At 64.8% G+C, this 17,014-nt stretch overlaps 3 protein-coding genes across 8 annotated transcripts in view; 2 read left to right on the top strand and 1 right to left on the bottom strand.

The window, feature by feature from the left end:
- Window positions 1-1,788: 1,788 nt before the first annotated feature.
- Window positions 1,789-9,736, top strand: BRD2 (bromodomain containing 2). 4 transcript variants are annotated; one of them, XM_074810529.1, is made up of 12 exons: window positions 1,789-2,870; window positions 4,067-4,367; window positions 5,481-5,618; window positions 5,702-5,843; window positions 5,965-6,176; window positions 6,274-6,645; window positions 6,743-6,871; window positions 6,962-7,216; window positions 7,362-7,525; window positions 7,774-8,087; window positions 8,167-8,289; window positions 8,374-9,736. In XM_074810529.1, exons 1-12 carry the CDS (start codon window positions 2,842-2,844, stop codon window positions 8,502-8,504), a joined length of 2,310 nt encoding a protein of 769 aa, XP_074666630.1. In that variant the 5' UTR covers window positions 1,789-2,841; the 3' UTR covers window positions 8,505-9,736. The 4 variants fall into 4 exon arrangements, with proteins under 4 accessions (XP_074666630.1, XP_074666629.1, XP_074666631.1 ...); XM_074810528.1 differs by having other exon boundaries at window positions 1,861-2,870; window positions 7,323-7,525; XM_074810530.1 differs by lacking the exon at window positions 1,789-2,870 and adding an exon at window positions 4,956-5,064 and having other exon boundaries at window positions 4,204-4,367; window positions 7,323-7,525.
- Window positions 9,737-13,852: 4,116 nt separating this feature from the next.
- The window catches only part of LOC141917380 (class II histocompatibility antigen, B-L beta chain-like), a 42,183-nt gene continuing 39,021 nt past the window's right edge, over window positions 13,853-17,014 (top strand). For 2 of the 3 annotated variants that reach the window (XM_074810538.1, XM_074810537.1), the window contains exons 1-4: window positions 13,853-14,570; window positions 14,933-15,202; window positions 15,484-15,765; window positions 15,848-15,954. In XM_074810538.1, coding sequence (XP_074666639.1) covers window positions 14,339-14,570; window positions 14,933-15,202; window positions 15,484-15,765; window positions 15,848-15,954 — 891 coding nt within the window. In that variant the 5' untranslated portion in view covers window positions 13,853-14,338. Of the gene's footprint in view, window positions 14,571-14,932; window positions 15,203-15,483; window positions 15,766-15,847; window positions 15,955-16,031; window positions 16,056-16,225; window positions 16,489-17,014 lie in introns of those variants that run through there. The other variant, XM_074810535.1, reaches the window with a different exon arrangement.
- The window catches only part of LOC141917303 (uncharacterized), a 6,918-nt gene continuing 6,243 nt past the window's right edge, over window positions 16,340-17,014 (bottom strand). Inside the window, exon 8 of the mRNA XM_074810412.1 lies at window positions 16,340-16,732. Within this exon, the coding sequence (XP_074666513.1) occupies window positions 16,340-16,732 (393 nt within the window). The remainder of the gene's footprint in view (window positions 16,733-17,014) is intronic.

Below are 17,014 nucleotides of genomic sequence, written 5' to 3' on the forward strand. Positions count from 1 at the left end.
TGCATGCGCTGCACTTCGCTGCACGCACTGCACCCCCTGCCTGTGCTGCACCCCCTGCACCCCCTGCATGCGCTGCACTTCGCTGCACGCACTGCACCTGCTGCACCCACTGCCTGTGCTGCACCCACTGCACCCACTGCGCCCCCCCTGGCACCCTGCGCACCCCCGGTCCCGCACGCTGCCCCCCCCCCGCGCCGCTGCGCACCCCCCCCCCCCCAAGAGTGGGCGCAGGGACTTGCTGCAACACCCCCCCCCCGCCTTCCGTGGGTGCTCCCCCCATACCTGACACCCCCACAATGCCGTGGCCCCCCCCCCCCACCCTGTGGGCGCACCCACTGCACTGTCACGGCCCCCCGTGGGTGCACCCCCGGATCGCAGCCGCTGCAGCAGCCCCGCAGCGCGCATGCGCTGCGCCCCCCGCCTCTTTGCGCGGGGCCGGCATTAGGACCCCGCGGAGCCCCGGGGGAGGGGGGCTTGAATGGGGCCGTGGGAAGCCGCGGGGGCCCCACGTGACGGCGAGGAGCCAATCGGAGCGCGGGTGACGTAGCGCGTGGCTCCCTTTTCTGCCCTGGGATGTTTTTTTTTTTTTTTAATCTTTTTTGCCCCCAAATCGGGGCTTTTTGGGGCGGGGGGGGGAGGGGGCGAGGAGCGGGGGCGGATGAAGCGGGACCGGGGGTCGCGGCCCCGCGTGGGGGCGGCTCAGGTGAGTGACATGGTGGGGGGGGGGGCGACCTCGCCCTTCCCCCCCCCCCCGTTGGGGAGCGGGGGGGTGTGGGGGGAGATCACGTGTTGGTGGCGAGCTGTCAGTCAAGCGCGATCCCGCCCCCGCGGCGGCGCGCTGGCCAATGGACGCCGAGGACGGCGGTGACGGGCAGGTGGGGCGGGAGGGCGGGGCGGCTTTGTGCGCGGCGGCGGGGGCGGCGGTTTGGGGCGAAAAGCGCCATGTTTGGGTGTTCGCGCGGGGGCGGCGGCGGGCAGGGCCCCAAGTGCTGTGTCACGGCGTGGGGGGGGGGGGGGGGGGGGGGGGGGAAAGCGGGCAGGGACCCACCCGTGTCCTGCGAGCTCGTGTGGAGGGGGGAAGGTTGGGACCCCCCCCCCTCCGTGGGGGGAATGCGAAGGGGTTTGGGGGTTCTCGTGGGGCGACCGCGAGGGGTCGAGCACCCCCCCCCCTCCACGGCCGGCGTGGGGGTCCCGGGGCCGCCGTGAGCCCCCTCCCCGGTGAGGAGGAGGAGGAGGGCGGGGGGGGGTGTAGCACCCGCGGTCGGGCCCCACCCGGCGGCCACAGCAGCGGCGTGTCCGTGGGGGTTGGCGCCCTCCCCGCGTGTCGTGACGGGGTGGGGCGGCGGCGATTCCCGGGTGTCCGCGGAGGGAGCCCGGTGCGGCGGGGGAAAGATTGGAGGGGGGGGGGGGGGCCGAAGCGCGGCGGCGCCGGTGCTCAACCGGCCCCTGAGGCCCGCGGGACCCCCGCGAGGGGGGTGAGGGCGGGTACGGGGGTTCCCCCCCGGTGCCCGGCACCGCCGGGGGTAGCGGGGAAGCGGCGGGGCCGTCCGGAAGCGTCGCGTTCATTGTCCACCCGCGGTCGCCGCCGCCGCACAAAATGGCGCCTCCCGGCCCCGTCTCCCCCCGTCTCCGCCGCGGGGAGCGCGACAACAACCGCCAACGGCCGGTTCCGCCCGCCCGTCCCGCCCCTCACGTGACCCGCCGGCCAATCACGTCGCAACGAATGGCAGAGCCGGCCAATGGGCGGGTGAAGCGCCGGGCGGAAGGAGGGGAGGGGAGGGGAGAGGTGCGGGTGAGTGGCGTTCGGCGCGGCCAATCGGAGCGGAGCGGCGGGCTTGCCTCCGCCCAATGAGGCCGCGGTGGGCCGGGGAGGGGCGGGGGGGGTGATGTCAGCGTCGCCGCCGACCAATCAGCGGCCGGCTTGTGTCTATATAAGGGCGGCCGGGGGCAGGCCGAGAGGCGCCATTTCGCTGGGACGAAGGACGGAGCGGGTCGGCCCCGGTTCGCGCGGGGGGCGGCCCCAAACCGGATCCATCCTCCGCCGGGCGGCCCAACCCCCGCCTCCGCGCTCCCGGAGGGCTCGCCGGACCCTCCCCGGCCTCCGTAGCGACCCCTGCCTGCGGCCAACGGTGAGGGGGCCCCCCCCTCTCCACCCCCCCCCCCCCCCCCCCCCCCTCCGCTCCCGCCCTCCTCCCCTCAGGGAGCCAAGATGGAGCCCGGCCGGTGACTCCCCGTTGCAATCCGCTGTCATCCGCTTCCCGGACCGTCGCGTCCCGCCTGATTCCCGCTCTCCGCCAACGCAACCGGCTCCTCCCGAAGCGCCGAGGCTTGTATTGACCGGATCGCGCAGGATTTAGGAGCCCAGCGGGGGCTCCGAAGACGGGGACACCCCCCGCAACCCCTCCGGGCCCCCCCTTTTCGCATCCCAGCGCCCCACTACATCCCCCCCCTCCCGCCCTACAACTCCCCGCCGCCATTTTCTCCGCGTCCGCTCATGTGAAGGCCGGTGGATGATCCGGTGTCGCCGCCGCTCGCCGCCGCCGCCGCGCCCGGCTGGAGGAGCCGCCGCCGCCGCTGCTTGAGGCCCGCCCCGCCCGGCCGCGCCCTGCCCGGGGGAGGGGAGGGGGCGCCTGGCTCGTCCCCCCTCCCCGTTGCTCGGTGATGCGCTGACGGGGGGGGGCCCCCACCGGGCCGGTACCGCCGAACCGTTCGCCGGGCAAAGTGGGGGGGTCGTCGGAGGAGACGGCGGCGGCGGGAGGTGGTGGTGGAGGAGGAGGAGGAGGAGGAGGAGAAGGAGAAGAAGGACGGCCGGGACCGCGGGCCGGACACGCAGCCGCCGGCATGTTGCAGAATGTGAATCCCCAGAGCAAGTAGGTCCCGGCGCCGTGGGGGTGGCTCGGTCGGTGTCACGCGTGGGTTGTGGCCGTGACACGAAATCTTGGGGGGGGGGGGGGGGGGTAATCCGCGGTGGTTTTGAGGGGTCGGGTTTTTGCTCCGGCTTCGCTTTTTCTGGGGACAGACAGACGGACCCCACGGGAGACGCTGCTTCCAACCCACGGTGAGGGGGTGGAGGGGGGGATTGGGGGCTCCCCCCACCCCCGTGACAGGGTCACGGGGGGGCCACCCCGCCGTCCTTTGCACTTGAGCCCGTGCCCTTGGCCCTGAGGAAAGGTCCCGCCGTGCCAAGCGCTGGGTGACAGCCACGGGGGGTGGCCTGGGAGGGGACAATCACACAGGCCCGTGGGTCACAGTCACCCGTGGGTCAGCTCAGGCCAACGCGGGGGGGTTCCCCAACTTCAAAAATTCGCCCAAGAGCCGGTTTTCGCCGCTGCCCGCGCGCTCCGGAAACCTCCGGAGCCTTCGCTTGGGTGCCTCGAGGGTCCCCGGTTCCACCGTGGTTTTCCTCAGCGACAAAATTTTCCTTTTTTTGTGCCTATTTCGGTACTTTCAGCCGGTGGCCGTCGCCATCAAACATCGCTCGTTGCTCTAAAAAGCTGATTTTTTAGCCCATAAATCAACACCAGCCATCAGTTGCGAGCGTAGCGCCGCCGCCGCCTCCCCGAGACTCCCGGGAATGGTTTTGGGTCCTCGAGAACAGGATTTTGTCCCCCCAAAATCTCAGCCCCGAGCGCTGACGTAACGTTTTCGTGGGGGGGTTTCACCGCCCCGGAGCTCCAGCCGGTGGCCTCGGAAGAAACCGGTGACACCGACGAGCGTCACCGTCGCTTCGACGCGCCGTCACCCTCCTGCGCCGTCTTTTGTTTGAGGCCGAGCTTGGACCCGCGCCAACCTCCGGGTTTTTGGGTGGGGGGGGTAAAAAAAAAAAAAAAAAAATGGGTTTTTGGCGAACTGGGAGTCGACGGTTTTGGGGAGATTCGATGGCGTTTTTGGAGCGCGGCGGCGGGAGCGAGAGGATTTTTGTGGGGGTTTCTCCTGGGAGCGCCGCGACCCGACGCCGTGGCGTTTTTTTTTTTTTAATTATTATTTTTTAGTTTAATTTTGAGCGGTGGGGCGGCGGAGCTGCCTCGTTAACCGTGTTTCTCCTTTTTTTTTTTTTTTTTTTTAGGATTCTGGGGGAGGGCAATGCTGGGCTCATGGGCCTGGCGACGGAATCGACCCCCGGCAAGCGGATCCGCAAACCCTCGCTCCTCTACGAGGGCTTCGAGAGTCCCACCATGGCGTCAGTCCCGGCCCTGCAATCCCCCCAGGTGAACCCACCTCCCCCGGAGGTTTCCAATCCCAAGAAACCGGGTCGGATCACCAACCAACTGCAATATCTGCACAAAGTGGTGATGAAAGCTCTCTGGAAACATCAATTCGCTTGGCCTTTCCGTCAACCCGTCGACGCCGTCAAATTGGGCCTGCCGGTAACGACGAGAGGGGGGTTGAGGGATGTGGAAGGGGTTGGGGTTGGGGGGGGCGGCGGGGGGGGGGGGGGGGGGATGTGGGAGAAATTAGGGCACCCCCGGGGCGCGCACGAGTGTGTCTGCGCGCGTGTGTGTGTGTGTGTGTGTGTGTGTGTCCCCTTTTCTGCTTGTGTCCCCGCCCCCCCACGCTGGCACGTGCAGGCAGGGGGTGTTAGGCTAAATTCTCCCCCCAAATGTGGGGTGGCCCCCACCCCAATCTTTCAGCCCCCGCCCCCCCACTCCCAGCCCCCCAAGCCTGAGGGTGCCAGGGCCGGCGCCGTTCCCCCTCCCGGGGGCTCGGTCGTAGAGATGCAGGTGCCTGGGCAGGATTTAATCACGTTCCCCCCCCCCACCTCCCCAACCCCTCTCAGCCCCTTGTAGGCGTCCGGGCTGGTCTTGGGGACATCCTCAGAGCAGCTGCCACCCCCCCCTTTTTTTTTTCATCCCGATGTCCCTTACAAAAGTATGGATGAGGTGACGCAGCCGCTCTAGAGACGAACCCCGGACGCTTCCCCACCTAATCTCTTGTCCCCTGAATGCGTTTTGCAGATTCCCATCTATGAATTTAGAGAAGACATCTTGTGACCCCAATATTAAACGCCAGCCCCCCCGTGCACCTGTGGCGCCCAAGGAGTTAAAGCCCGGAGGTAATTTCCACGTAGGTTTTGCTCTTAAATTTAGCGTTAGATTTTTTTTTTTATTATTATTTTTTTTTAACCACCACCGCTCCCTCCCCGCAAGCCCCATCCTGCTTCTCCGACGGCGACGCCGCGGGGCGCCCGTCCCCCGTAGCGTAGGGTTCCCCCCTGCCCTGTGATTTAGGAAAACTCCCCCCCCACGCACACACACACGCTTTTCCCGGGGAAAAGGGATAAATGAGGCTGGGGGGGATTTCTTGAAAAAACCCCCCCCCCCAATTTCACCCCCTGCCTGTGCCACGAGTGAGAGCGCTGGTGTGTGAGCGGGCGGCTGGTGAGGTTGAGGGTGACACCGGGGAGGTTTGAGCGCGACAGAGCCACCGGTAACATCCCTGATCGTTGGTTTTTTTTTTTTGTTGTTTTATTTTTTTGCCAGGATTACCACAAAATCATCAAGCAGCCCATGGATATGGGGACAATCAAGCGCCGCTTGGAAAACAACTATTATTGGGGGGCTGCGGAGTGCATGCAGGACTTCAACACCATGTTCACCAACTGCTACATCTACAACAAGGTGAGAGCCGGGTTGGGTGTCACCAGGGAGTCCCGTGGTACCTCCTCGGTGGTTTCTGACGTCGTTTCCCGTTGTTCCTTCAGCCCACGGATGATATTGTGCTGATGGCCCAAACCTTGGAGAAGATTTTCCTGCAGAAGGTGGCTCAGATGCCTCCAGAAGAACAGGAGATCGTCGTGCCGGTGGCTAAGAACAGCCATAAGAAGGGAGCGTCCCGGGCAGCAGGTACGGTGACGTCACCCGCAGCCGGATGATTGTTCAGGTGGGGGAGACCCCAACTCCTCACTAACGGGGAGACAAGAGGGGATTGGCTTTTATTTTATTTTTTTTTTTTTATTCAACCCAGCTCTCCTGGCGGGACTTACGGCTGCTCAACAAGTGCCGGCTGTTTCCTCGGTGTCCCACACCGCCGTCTACACCCCCAGCCCCGACATCCCAACCACCATCGTCAACATTCCCCACCCTTCCGTCATCTCCGCGCCGCTCCTCAAGTCGCTGCACTCCACCTCCTCCCCGGCCGTCCTGGCTGCGCCCGCTCCCACCCAGCCCGTGGCCAAGGTACGAGGAGAAAATTCACCTCCCTCCGGCTGATTTTTTTCCCTTTTTTGCAACCTCACGGTGTGTTTTTATGGTTTTTCTTTGGTTTTTTCGCTAGAAAAAGGGCGTGAAGCGGAAAGCCGACACCACCACCCCCACCACCACGGCCATCATCGCCACCAGCGGAGAGTCCTCGCCCTCGGCCACGCTGCTGGAAGCCAAAGCGGCCAAAATCCCCGCCCGACGGGAGAGCGGCCGCCCCATCAAACCCCCCAAGAAAGATTTACCGGATTCGCAACAGCATCAAACCTCTAAAAAGGGCAAATTATCGGAACAGCTCAAATACTGCAACGGGATCCTCAAGGAGCTGCTTTCCAAGAAACACGCGGCCTACGCTTGGCCCTTCTACAAACCCGTCGACGCCTCGGCCCTGGGGCTGCACGACTACCACGAGATCATCAAGCACCCCATGGACCTCAGCACCATCAAGGTGGGGCCGCTGGAGTTTTTTAGGGGGATTCTGGGGCTTTTTTTGTGTGTGGCTTCCCCCCTTCCAACCGATTTTTTTTTTTTTCTCCTCCCCGCAGCGGAAGATGGAGAACCGGGACTACCACGACGCTCAAGAATTCGCCGCCGACGTCCGGTTAATGTTCTCCAACTGCTACAAATACAACCCCCCCGACCACGACGTGGTGGCTATGGCTCGTAAACTGCAGGTGAGCAGGGTAACCCACCCCCATCCCCTAAATCCCACCAAAATAACCCCCCTCCCCGATTTTCCACGCTCACCCCGTTCCCCCTCGCAGGACGTTTTCGAGTTCAGCTACGCCAAGATGCCGGATGAACCGCAGGACTCCAGCCCGCCCTCGGTGTCGGCTCCTCTTGCCGGTGCCCTCTCCAAATCCTCCTCCGAGGAATCTTCCAGCGATGAAGATGAGGATGATGAGGACGACGAAGACGACGACGAGGACGAAAGCAGCAGCGAAAGCTCTTCGGAGAGCGAGGAGAGCTCCGACTCGGAGGAGGAACGCGCCAACCGCTTGGCCGAGCTGCAGGAGCAGGTGAGGGGTCGGAGCAGGGTCCACGCTGTCCCCCCCCACCCACCCACCAAACCCCCCCCAGCCCCGCTCCCCGTGTCCTCCTCACCCCCCCTGTCTCCCCCCACAGCTGCGGGCCGTGCACGAGCAGCTGGCTGCCCTCTCACAGGGCCCCGTTTCCAAACCTAAAAAGAAGCGAGAAAAGAAAAAAAAGAAGAAATCTGAAAAGCACAAACCTCGGGGAGGCGACGAGGAAGCCCGGGCGCGTCAGGCCCAGCTCCGTAAAGCCAAAAAAGCCAGCGGCGGCGGCGGGGGAGGCGGCGGCAGCTCCAAGTGAGTGCGGCGGGGGGGGGTGTGTGTTTATTTTTGGGGTGCTGCTATTTTTGGGGTGAATCAAGTGCCTGTGATGACTCTTTCCCCGGCGGAGCGACCGTGGCGAGGAAACAATCACAACAAGCCAAACCCTGTCTGAGCGCTGTGACCCCCACGGGAGGGGATTTATTATATTATTTTATCTTTTTTAGCAGCTTTTCACGCCGCGGCGTGATTTTTTTTTTTTTTTTATTATTTTCTCCCCGCAGGAATTCCTCGAAAAAAGCAGCGAAAGCGGCGCTGCCCCCTCCGCCGGCGCTTTACGATTCCGAAGAAGAAGAAGAGAGCAAACCCATGACTTACGATGAAAAACGTCAACTCAGTTTAGACATCAACAAATTACCGGGTGAAAAATTAGGCCGGGTGGTTCACATCATCCAATCGCGGGAACCTTCCCTCCGCGATTCCAACCCCGAAGAGATCGAAATCGATTTCGAAACCCTCAAACCTTCCACGCTGCGGGAGCTGGAACGTTACGTCCTCTCCTGCTTGCGGAAAAAACCCCGCAAGCCCTACAGCGAAAGTAAGCGCCGCCCTGAAGCTTATTAATTATTTTTTTTTTGGGGGCGGGTTGAGCCTAAATTAATTTATTTTTTTTATAGCCATGAAGAAGCCGGTGGGGAAGACGAAAGAGGAGCTGGCGCTGGAGAAGAAGCGGGAGCTGGAGAAGCGGCTGCAAGACGTCAGCGGCCAACTCAACTCCACCAAGAAGCCCCCCAAGAAGGGTGAGTGCTGGTTTTTCTTTTTTATTAACCAGATATTTATCCCAGATTGTGCCTAAATCGCCGTCTTTTTGGGTTATTTTGCAGCCAACGAGAAACCGGAATCGGCTCAACAAGTGGCTGTTTCCCGCCTCAGCGCCTCCAGTTCCAGTTCGGATTCCAGTAGCTCCAGTTCCAGTTCCTCCTCTTCGGACACCAGCGATTCGGATTCGGGTTAGAGGGGGGGGGGGACACCCACACACACACGGCGTTGAAACTCCCCCCCCCGCGCCCCCCCCCCCCCCCCCCCCAGCCCCCCAAAACCCCCCTTCCACAGCGGCGGCTACCGGGTGGAAGCGCTGGGCAAGTTCGGAAAAGGTTCTGCTGGCCCGGACCCAGGTTGAACCGGACTCTTGAGGGGCCTCCACTTGGCAAGAGACCCCCCCCCCCGGGGTGAAATTTGGGGGGGGGGTATAGGAGAAACTCCCTCCCTGGGGGGGGAAATTGGGGGGTATGGGGGAGCCCCCCCCCACGCCGCTGCCTGAACGGACTCTTGGGGTGCTGAGAGAGGTGGGGGGGGGGGGGGGGGGGCAGTGTTTACAGGCTGGTGTTGGGGGGGGGGCCTGGCTGCGGGGTTGGCCCCCACCCCCCCTTCCCCTCCTCCCCCTCCCCAGCAGGTTTTACTGTTTGTTGTTTTATTGTTTTTTTTTTTTTTCTTGGTTTTTTGGGGGTTTTTTTTTCTTTCTGACTTGTGGGATTTTTTCCAAAGGGGAAAAGTTTGGGGTTTTTAAGAAAAAAACAACAAAAAAAAATACAAGGAAAAAAAAAAAAAGGAAAAACAGGGAAAAAAAAAAAGCGCTTTTAAAAATAATTAAAAAAAAAAATTAAAGAGGAGAAAAAAAAAAATAATCCCAGGGAGGGGTGGGGGGGTTGAGAGTCCCCAGTTTGCATTCACCGGCCCCTCCCCGCCCTCACCCACCCCCCCAGGGAGAAGGGGGGGGGGAAGCCGCCGCCCCCCCCCCCCCAAATTTCCCTCATCTCTGGAGGATTTTTAATTTATTTGCGCCGCGTCGTGCTGGCGGGGGGGGGGGGGGGGGGGGGGGTCCCGGGATGCGCCTTGTACATAAAAACAAAAAAAAGAAAAAAAACAAAAAAACAAAAAAAAGAAAAAAACAAACACCCCCCCCCCGTCCCCCCCCCACCCGGCCGACGATCAGGGCAGCATGTTCCCGCGCGGGGAAGGGGGGAGGGAGGGGCCGCCTGTTTTTTACGTTGACTGTATAATTTTTTTTCTACTTTTTTTTTTTTTTGTTGGGTTTTTTTTTTCCTTCTCCTTCCCGCCCCCCCCTGCCCCTTCGCGCCCCCCCCCCCTCCACTCTTTAGACCCTTAGAGCCGTGTTTTCATCTTACTGTATGTTTCGAACCTTTCGATTCTTTAACATGTAAATAAAGAAAATATTATTCGAGTTGAGCCGGGCCGCTCGGCGCGGGTTAAAAAAAAAAAAAAACCCAAACCCCCCCAAAACAAACCCCCCCAGCTCCTGGGAAGCCGTTTTGCCTCTCACCAGCCACCTCTGGAGTCTCAGGTGCCCCAGCGGGATCTGCTCCGGGGTATTTCTGGGTGTAGAGGTGGGATGGACGGGTTAAAAATGTCCTGAATCTTCTTTTTTTTTTTATTATTTTTTTAAAAAATTGGGGGTTACGTTTCCCTGATTCCCCTCAGCAGGAGCTTCATGAGTTCTCCAATCTGAGGGAGAGAGGCTGAGCAGCTTCACCCCCCCAGTTCCCTTTAAGCCCTGGGGGGGGATTGAAGTGCCCCCCGACAGCCCTGGGGGGGGTTGAAGTGCCCCCCGACAGCTCGGGGCGGGTTGAAGTGCCCCCCGACAGCTCTGGGGGGGGGTTGAAGTGCCCCCCGACAGCTCTGGGGGGGGGTTGAAGTGCCCCCCGACAGCTCTGGGGGGGGTTGAAGTGCCCCCCCGACAGCTCTGGGGGGGGTTGAAGTGCCCCCCGACAGCTCTGGGGGGGGTTGAAGTGCCCCCCGACAGCTCTGGGGGGGGGTTGAAGTGCCCCCCGACAGCTCTGGGGGGGGGTTGAAGTGCCCCCTAGGAGCTCTGGGGGGGGTTGAAGTGCCCCCCGACAGCTCTGGGGGGGGGTTGAAGTGCCCCCTAGGAGCTCTGGGGGGGGTTGAAGTGCCCCCCGACAGCTCTGGGGGGGGTTGAAGTGCCCCCCGACAGCCCTGGGGGGGGTTGAAGTGCCCCCCGACAGCCCTGGGGGGGGTTGAAGTGCCCCCTAGGAGCTCTGGGGGGGGTTGAAGTGCCCCCCGACAGCTCTGGGGGGGGGTTGAAGTGCCCCCCAACAGCTCTGGGGGGGGTTGAAGTGCCCCCCGACAGCTCTGGGGGGGGGTTGAAGTGCCCCCCGACAGCTCTGGGGGGGGGTTGAAGTGCCCCCTAGGAGCTCTGGGGGGGGTTGAAGTGCCCCCCGACAGCTCTGGGGGGGGTTGAAGTGCCCCCCGACAGCCCTGGGGGGGGTTGAAGTGCCCCCCGACAGCCCTGGGGGGGGTTGAAGTGCCCCCTAGGAGCTCTGGGGGGGGTTGAAGTGCCCCCTAGGAGCTCTGGGGGGGTTGAAGTGCCCCCCGACAGCTCTGGGGGTGTTGAAGTGCCCCCTAGGAGCTCTGGGGGGGTCGAAGTGCCCCCTGTGAGGGTGGGGGGGGCCCAGGTGGGGACTGGGGGGGTCTAGGGTGGGGGGTAAGGAACCCCCCCAGGTGCTGGAGTGATTTTGGGGGTGCTGGGGGAGAACGGGGCACCCTAAAACACAGCCAAGGTCAATGTGGGAGCAGGGGCAGCCCCCGCCCCCTGCACAGGAGACACCCCAGGCCCCCCCCCCCGGTGGGATGGAGCATTGGGGCCACCCCACACCCCTGGCCTGGGGCAAGTGGGGCCAGTGCTGGTCCCACACGTGCCCTGGGGGGTGCTGGGAGGGGGCTCAGAGCCTGGAAGGGGTGGGGGGGGGCAGAACTTGCCCACGCAGCAGGGCAGGACGTTGGGGTCCCCCAGCTCCACCCGGCACTTGGGGAACATTGTCCCCTCGGGGGGGGGCCTGGGGACACCCCAGGAGTTAGTGCTGGCCTAGAGCCTGGGCTCAGCCCGGCCCCACAGCGCCTGGGGGGGGGGCAGGAAAGGCCCCGCTGTGCCCCACGGGGGCCCCAAACCCGAGTGTGGGGCTGTGCTGGGTGACCCCACTCTGTGGGGGGGGGGAGGACATAGAGGGTGTCACCAGTGAGGTCACAGGGGACCCCGCGTGAAGCGGGAGAGTCGATCTGCACGAGGACAGGGAGGGTCTGCAGAGAGACCTGGATGGGTTGGATCAGTGGCCAACAACGGGATGAGCTTCAACAAGGGCAAGTGCCAGGTCCTGCCCTTGGGCCACAACAACCCCCTGTGTGGCTACAGACTCGGGGAGGTGTGGCTGGAGCTGCCAGTCAGACCTGGGGGGGGTTGGTAATGAGCCAGCAGCGTGCCCGGGTGGCCAAGAAAGCCAACGGCATCCTGGCTTGTACCAGCACCAGCGTGGCCAGCAGGGACAGGGAGGTGACAGTCCCCCTGTGCTCGGCACTGGTGAGGCCACACCTGGAGGGTTGTGTCCAGGTTTGGGCACCTCAATCCCAGAGAGATCTCGAGGGGCTGGAGCGAGGGCAGAGGAGGGCAACGAGGTGGGGAAGGGGCTGGAGAATAAATCCTGTGAGGAGCGATGGAAGGAGCTGGGGCTGTTCAGTGTGAGGAGGAGAAGGGGAGGGGAGACCTCATCACTCTCTGCAGCTCCCTGAAAGGACGTTGTGGAGAGGTTGGGGCTGGTCTCTGCTCCCAGGGGATTAGTGACAGAACGAGAGGGAACGGCTTGAAACTGCAACAGGGGAGGGTCAGGCTGGACAGGAGGGGGTGGAGTCCCCACCCCTGGGGGGGTTTAAGGGCCGTTTGGATGAGCTGGGGGGGGATGTGGGGCAGGGGAGAACTTCAGAGTGGGGCTGAGGGTTGGACTCGATGACCCCGAGGGGCTTTTCCACCCTGAACGGTTCCGGGACTCTGATGTGACGCGGCCGGAGCTGCGGGAGCGCCTGGGCCTGTCGCTGCTGTCGGAGCGCGGCGGTGACACCCCCCGTGTGCGCCGGGATCAGCTGGATGAGCTGCTCAGCCCCTGGCGGAGCTCAGAAAAAAGGTGGAAAGATTCGTTTTTGGGAGTGCGGAAGGGTGGGGCAGCACCTTGACACCCCTGAAGGAACAGGAGCGAGTGGAGGCTCCAGAAGAGGCAGGAGATCCCTCACCCTCCTGCAGAAGGAGGGACCTAAGGGATGGGGGAGGCTGGGAACTGCTCCCTGCTCAGGGAGGGAGGAAAATCCCCCCCCCCCGCCCTCCCTCACCCTCCGTGGTGCCCCTCCCCAACAGATACGGGGCCCTGGAGCTTGTGAATGAAGCAGAGAAATAGGAAGAAAATGAGTCAGGAGGAAGATGAAGGTCCACCAAGGCCGGGTCGCTCTAGACCAGGTATTAAAACCAGTTCTAAAAAGACCCCCCGAAGGGTCAGTGGAGTGGGGACCCACCACAGGGAGGTCGCTGGGGCTGGGGTGAAGCATCTCCCGGCCAAACTCCCGCCCCCAGTGAGAGCCCAGCACCCACGCTGAGTTTTTCCGGTAGGTAGCCATAATATTACCAGGAGTAGCCCAAAATGAACGACGAGAGATTTCAGGGCCTTGGGGAAACTGGTTAAGGGGTTGGGGGTGCAAATTGTGTCTCCTCTGTCCCTTCGGTTGCGTCGGGGATGGATGAGGGAGATCACGGGAGAACTCAACACATGAACTGGTGGCTCCGGGACTGGGGTTACTGGTGGGGTTTGGATGGTTCAGTCACGGGTCGCCAGAGCTTTTGGCATCAGATGGGATGTTCCTGTCCCAGAGGGGCAGAAGGGTCTCGGGGCAGGAGTGAGCTGGGCTCAGGGAGAGCTTTGAACTGGATTTGAGGGGGGAACGGGACAAACTGGAACTCCCAGACTCAGCCCCGGGGTAGTCACCGGAGCTTGTGGGCTGTTGTGCCAGCGACGACCCTCACCCTGTTACCCCAGCGGAGGGGAGGGATGGAGACAGGCAGCAGGACAGAGGTGAAGGGGTAGGGATGGATCGGTAACCATGGTAACAGCTGCCAAAGGTTAGGCCGGGCTTAGGACCTCTAAAGGTGTCGGGGACATCGGCCCAGGTGACGAGCATCTACCGACGGGCACAAACAGAACCACAGGCTGGTTTGGGTTGGGAGGGAGGTTAAAGATCATCCAGTTCCACCCCCCACCATGGGCAGGGCCACATTCCACTAGCCCAGGTTGCCCAAAGCCCCGTCCAGCCTGGCCTTGAACCCTTCGAGGGAGCGGGCAGCCACAGCTCCTCTGGGCAACCTGTGCCAGGGCCTCCCCCCCCCTCCCAGGGTGAATCTCTGCCTTAGATCTTACCCCGCACTTGCAGGGACGGAGCTGCCCACGCCCTGACCCAGGGCCCGATCCTGCCCCGGTGCCAGCCCCCCCCGGGTGCGGGGCACCCCCCGCCCCACCTCTGCCCCCAGCCCCAGCGCCCGGCAGGGTCAGCACTGCCAGCAGCGCCAGCGGGAAGCCCCGACCCCCGGCCATCGCCTCTCCTGGCAGCGGCAGCGAGAGCGGGACCAGGCGAGGGGCAGGCGTTGTGCTGAGTGCTGGGGGCCCCCCGTGCCTGGGGGACAGGGCCCCCCGGACTCTGACCCAATAGGAGGGAGCCCCGAGGCTGACTCGGCTGTTCCCGGGCAGAGCAGCAGCTCAGGGCACCCTGCAGAGCAAACAGACAGACGGACGCCCAGGCAGGGTCCCGCGGGGCTTCACCTTTGACCTTGGGCCCTGCACCCCCCTGCAGAGGCTGTTGGGGAGGGGGCAGGTTGGGGTCGCCGAGCCCGGGGAGCCCCAGCGCTGCCTGGGGCCGGCAACCGCTGCCTGGGGGCCACTGCTCCAGCGAGGGACAAGTGTCGCGGGGAGCCCTGCGGGGCCCGGCTCTGCCTGGTGACGGGTGATGCTGCCCAGCCTCGCTCCTCACTGGGCCTCACTGGGACTCCCAGTCGCTCACTGGGCAGGAGCGGGGCCATTCCCCGAGCGGGCAGAGTGCGGCTGGCTCGGGGGTCCCAGCACTTGCCCAGCCTCTGCTGTGTCAGCGATGGAGACTGGTCGTGTCCTGGGAGCTGGGGCCGTGCTGGTGGCACTGGTGGTGCTGGGAGCCCACGTGGCTGGTGGCGAGGAGCCCTCGGGTGAGCTCAGAGCCCCGGCACGGGGAGGCTGTTGGTGGGGATGGGCCCCCCCGTGTCCCGGGGGGCTCTGGGGTGGGGGGTGCTGCGTGTGGGGGAGACGCTCCCCCCGCTGCTGCAGCCCAGGAGCAGCCTCTGGGCTCAGCTGTGCCCCGGCTCCCTCCTGCCCCCCCTTCCCCGGGGCTCTGTCCCCCCCAGCTCTCCCCAGTGCCCAGGCTGAGAACTGGCGCCCTGGGGGGCAGGATCCCAGCGCCGGCCCTATGGCGGCTGTGGGGCTGTGGGGCCAGCCGGGAGGAGGCTGGGGATGGGGAGGGGGCTCCCTGCTGCCTCCCTGCCCCCCCGTGATGGTCTCCCTGCCCACACAGGGGTTTTCCTGGCGATGGGTGAGGCTGAGTGTCAATACCTCAACGGCACCGAGCAGGTGAGGTATGTGGATAGGTACATCCACAACCGGGAGCAGTTACTGCACTTCGACAGTGATGTGGGGCTCTTTGTGGCCGACACCCCCCTGGGTGAGCCCCAAGCCCAGTACTTCAACAGCCTGCCAGACTTACTGGATGATGAACGGGCTTCGGTGGACACGTTCTGCCGGTACAACTACCAGGTTTCAACCCCCTTCATCACGGAGAGGAAAGGTGAGCGTGTGGCCGCACGTTGCCCCCGGCCGGGCACAAGCCGAGCCCCCGGGCTCGCAGCGGGCAGAGCGTGTCCGTGCCGTGCTGGGGCAGGGCCCCGGGCAGCCCCCAGCAAAGCCCCTGCGCCCTTCCCTGGGGGCGCGAGTCCCTTGGCCCCTCCCTGGGCACGTCCTGCGTGGGGAGCACGGGGCCAGCGCTGGGCCAGGCTGGGGGCAGGCGTGCGGGGCGGCCCCGGGGCTCTGTCCCCAGCCGCGGCCCAGCGCCCTCCTGCTCTCTCCCAGTCCCGCCCGAGGTGGAAATCTACCCCGTGCAGTCGAGCTCCCTGCCCCAGATCGACAGGCTGGTTTGTGCCGTGATGGATTTCTACCCGGCGCAGATCGAGGTGAAGTGGTTCCAGAACGGGCGGGAGGAGACGGAGCGCGTGGTGTCCACGGACGTGATCCCCAACGGAGACTGGACCTACCAGGTGCTGGTGATGCTGGAAACCACCCCGCAGCGTGGGGACACCTACACGTGCCAGGTGGAGCACGTCAGCCTGCAGCACCCCATCAGCCAGCGCTGGGGTAAGGCCCTGTGCGGCCCCTGGGGCGGGTGGGGAGGGGGCCGGGCCCCCCCAGCCCTGACCCCCTGCTCTGGGCCCCGCAGAGCTGCAGTTGGACGGCGCCCGCAGCAAGATGCTGACGGGGGTGGGGGGCTTCGTGCTGGGGCTCATCTTCCTGGCGCTGGGACTCGGCCTCTACGTGCGCAAGAAGGTGAGTGGGGGGACACTGGGGGGGTGGCCCCGGGGCGTCTCCTGCACCCCCGCTGACCTGGTCTCTCTGTGTTTCAGGGCGCCCCGATCCCCGGGCTGCAGGTACCGTCTGTCCCCCCCCTCCCCGCTCCCCGCTCCCTGCGTGGGCCGGGGTCCCCCCCGCACCTGGGGGTAGCACGTCCGGCGGGAGCGTGTCCCCCACTGGCACCGGTGCAGAGCCCTGGGGACGTGCCGTCCCCCATCCCGGCGCTCACCCCCTCTTCTCCCCACAGGGCTCCTGAGCGACCTCCTGCCCCCGCGGCTCCGCTGCGCCGCTGCCCGTCCTCTGCCCCCCCGCGTCACCTCTGCCTCGCATGGCCCCGACCCGGAGCCCCCCGGCCCCGCGCTCATCCCCGGGGTCCCCCCGTTACCCCCTCCGTCCCTCCCTGGCTCCCAGCTTGGCTGTCGCTGCTCTGCAGCCCCGGGGTCCCCAGGGCCCCCCCACGGTGGCCCTCGGCCACTCCGGCTCTGCCTAATAAAGTGTCCCAGAACCCGCTGTCCCTGCTCGTCTGGGTACAGGAGGGCAGGGGGGGGCACTCCCTTCCCCAGTCCCAGGTGGCCAGGACGGGTCTCTGGGTCCTCAGCGGGATGTGGGGGGACACACTGCGGGGGGGGTGACACCCGACATCGTACGGCCGTCTGCGCGCTGGCCCAGGGGTGGGGACGGGGCTGAGGTCTCCCACGTCCCCTCCCCTGCTCTGGTCGGTGGCTCCGTGTCCCCCTCCCGGTGCCTGACCCCGCTGGGGGGGGCGGGAGTGGGGAGCAAGGCTCTGGGGTGGGGGGTTTTGGGGGGGTCACCCCGTCCAGCCCCAGTGCAGATGGCTGCTGCCGTCCCTCCTGTAGTGCCCCGTCACGGGACACTGCCCTGCACCCCGACACGGCACCCAGCACCCCCAGCACCCAGGCATCCTGCCCCCACCCTGCCACCGCTGCTGCCCCCCCCAGAGCCCTCCCGCAGCCCCGCCAGTCCCAGGGGCCCCCCCAGTCGCCCTGTCCCCAACCACCCCGTGTCCCCAGGATGA

This window comes from Strix aluco, chromosome 37, assembly GCF_031877795.1.
Source record: "Strix aluco isolate bStrAlu1 chromosome 37, bStrAlu1.hap1, whole genome shotgun sequence".
Classification (NCBI taxonomy): Eukaryota; Metazoa; Chordata; class Aves; order Strigiformes; family Strigidae; genus Strix; species Strix aluco.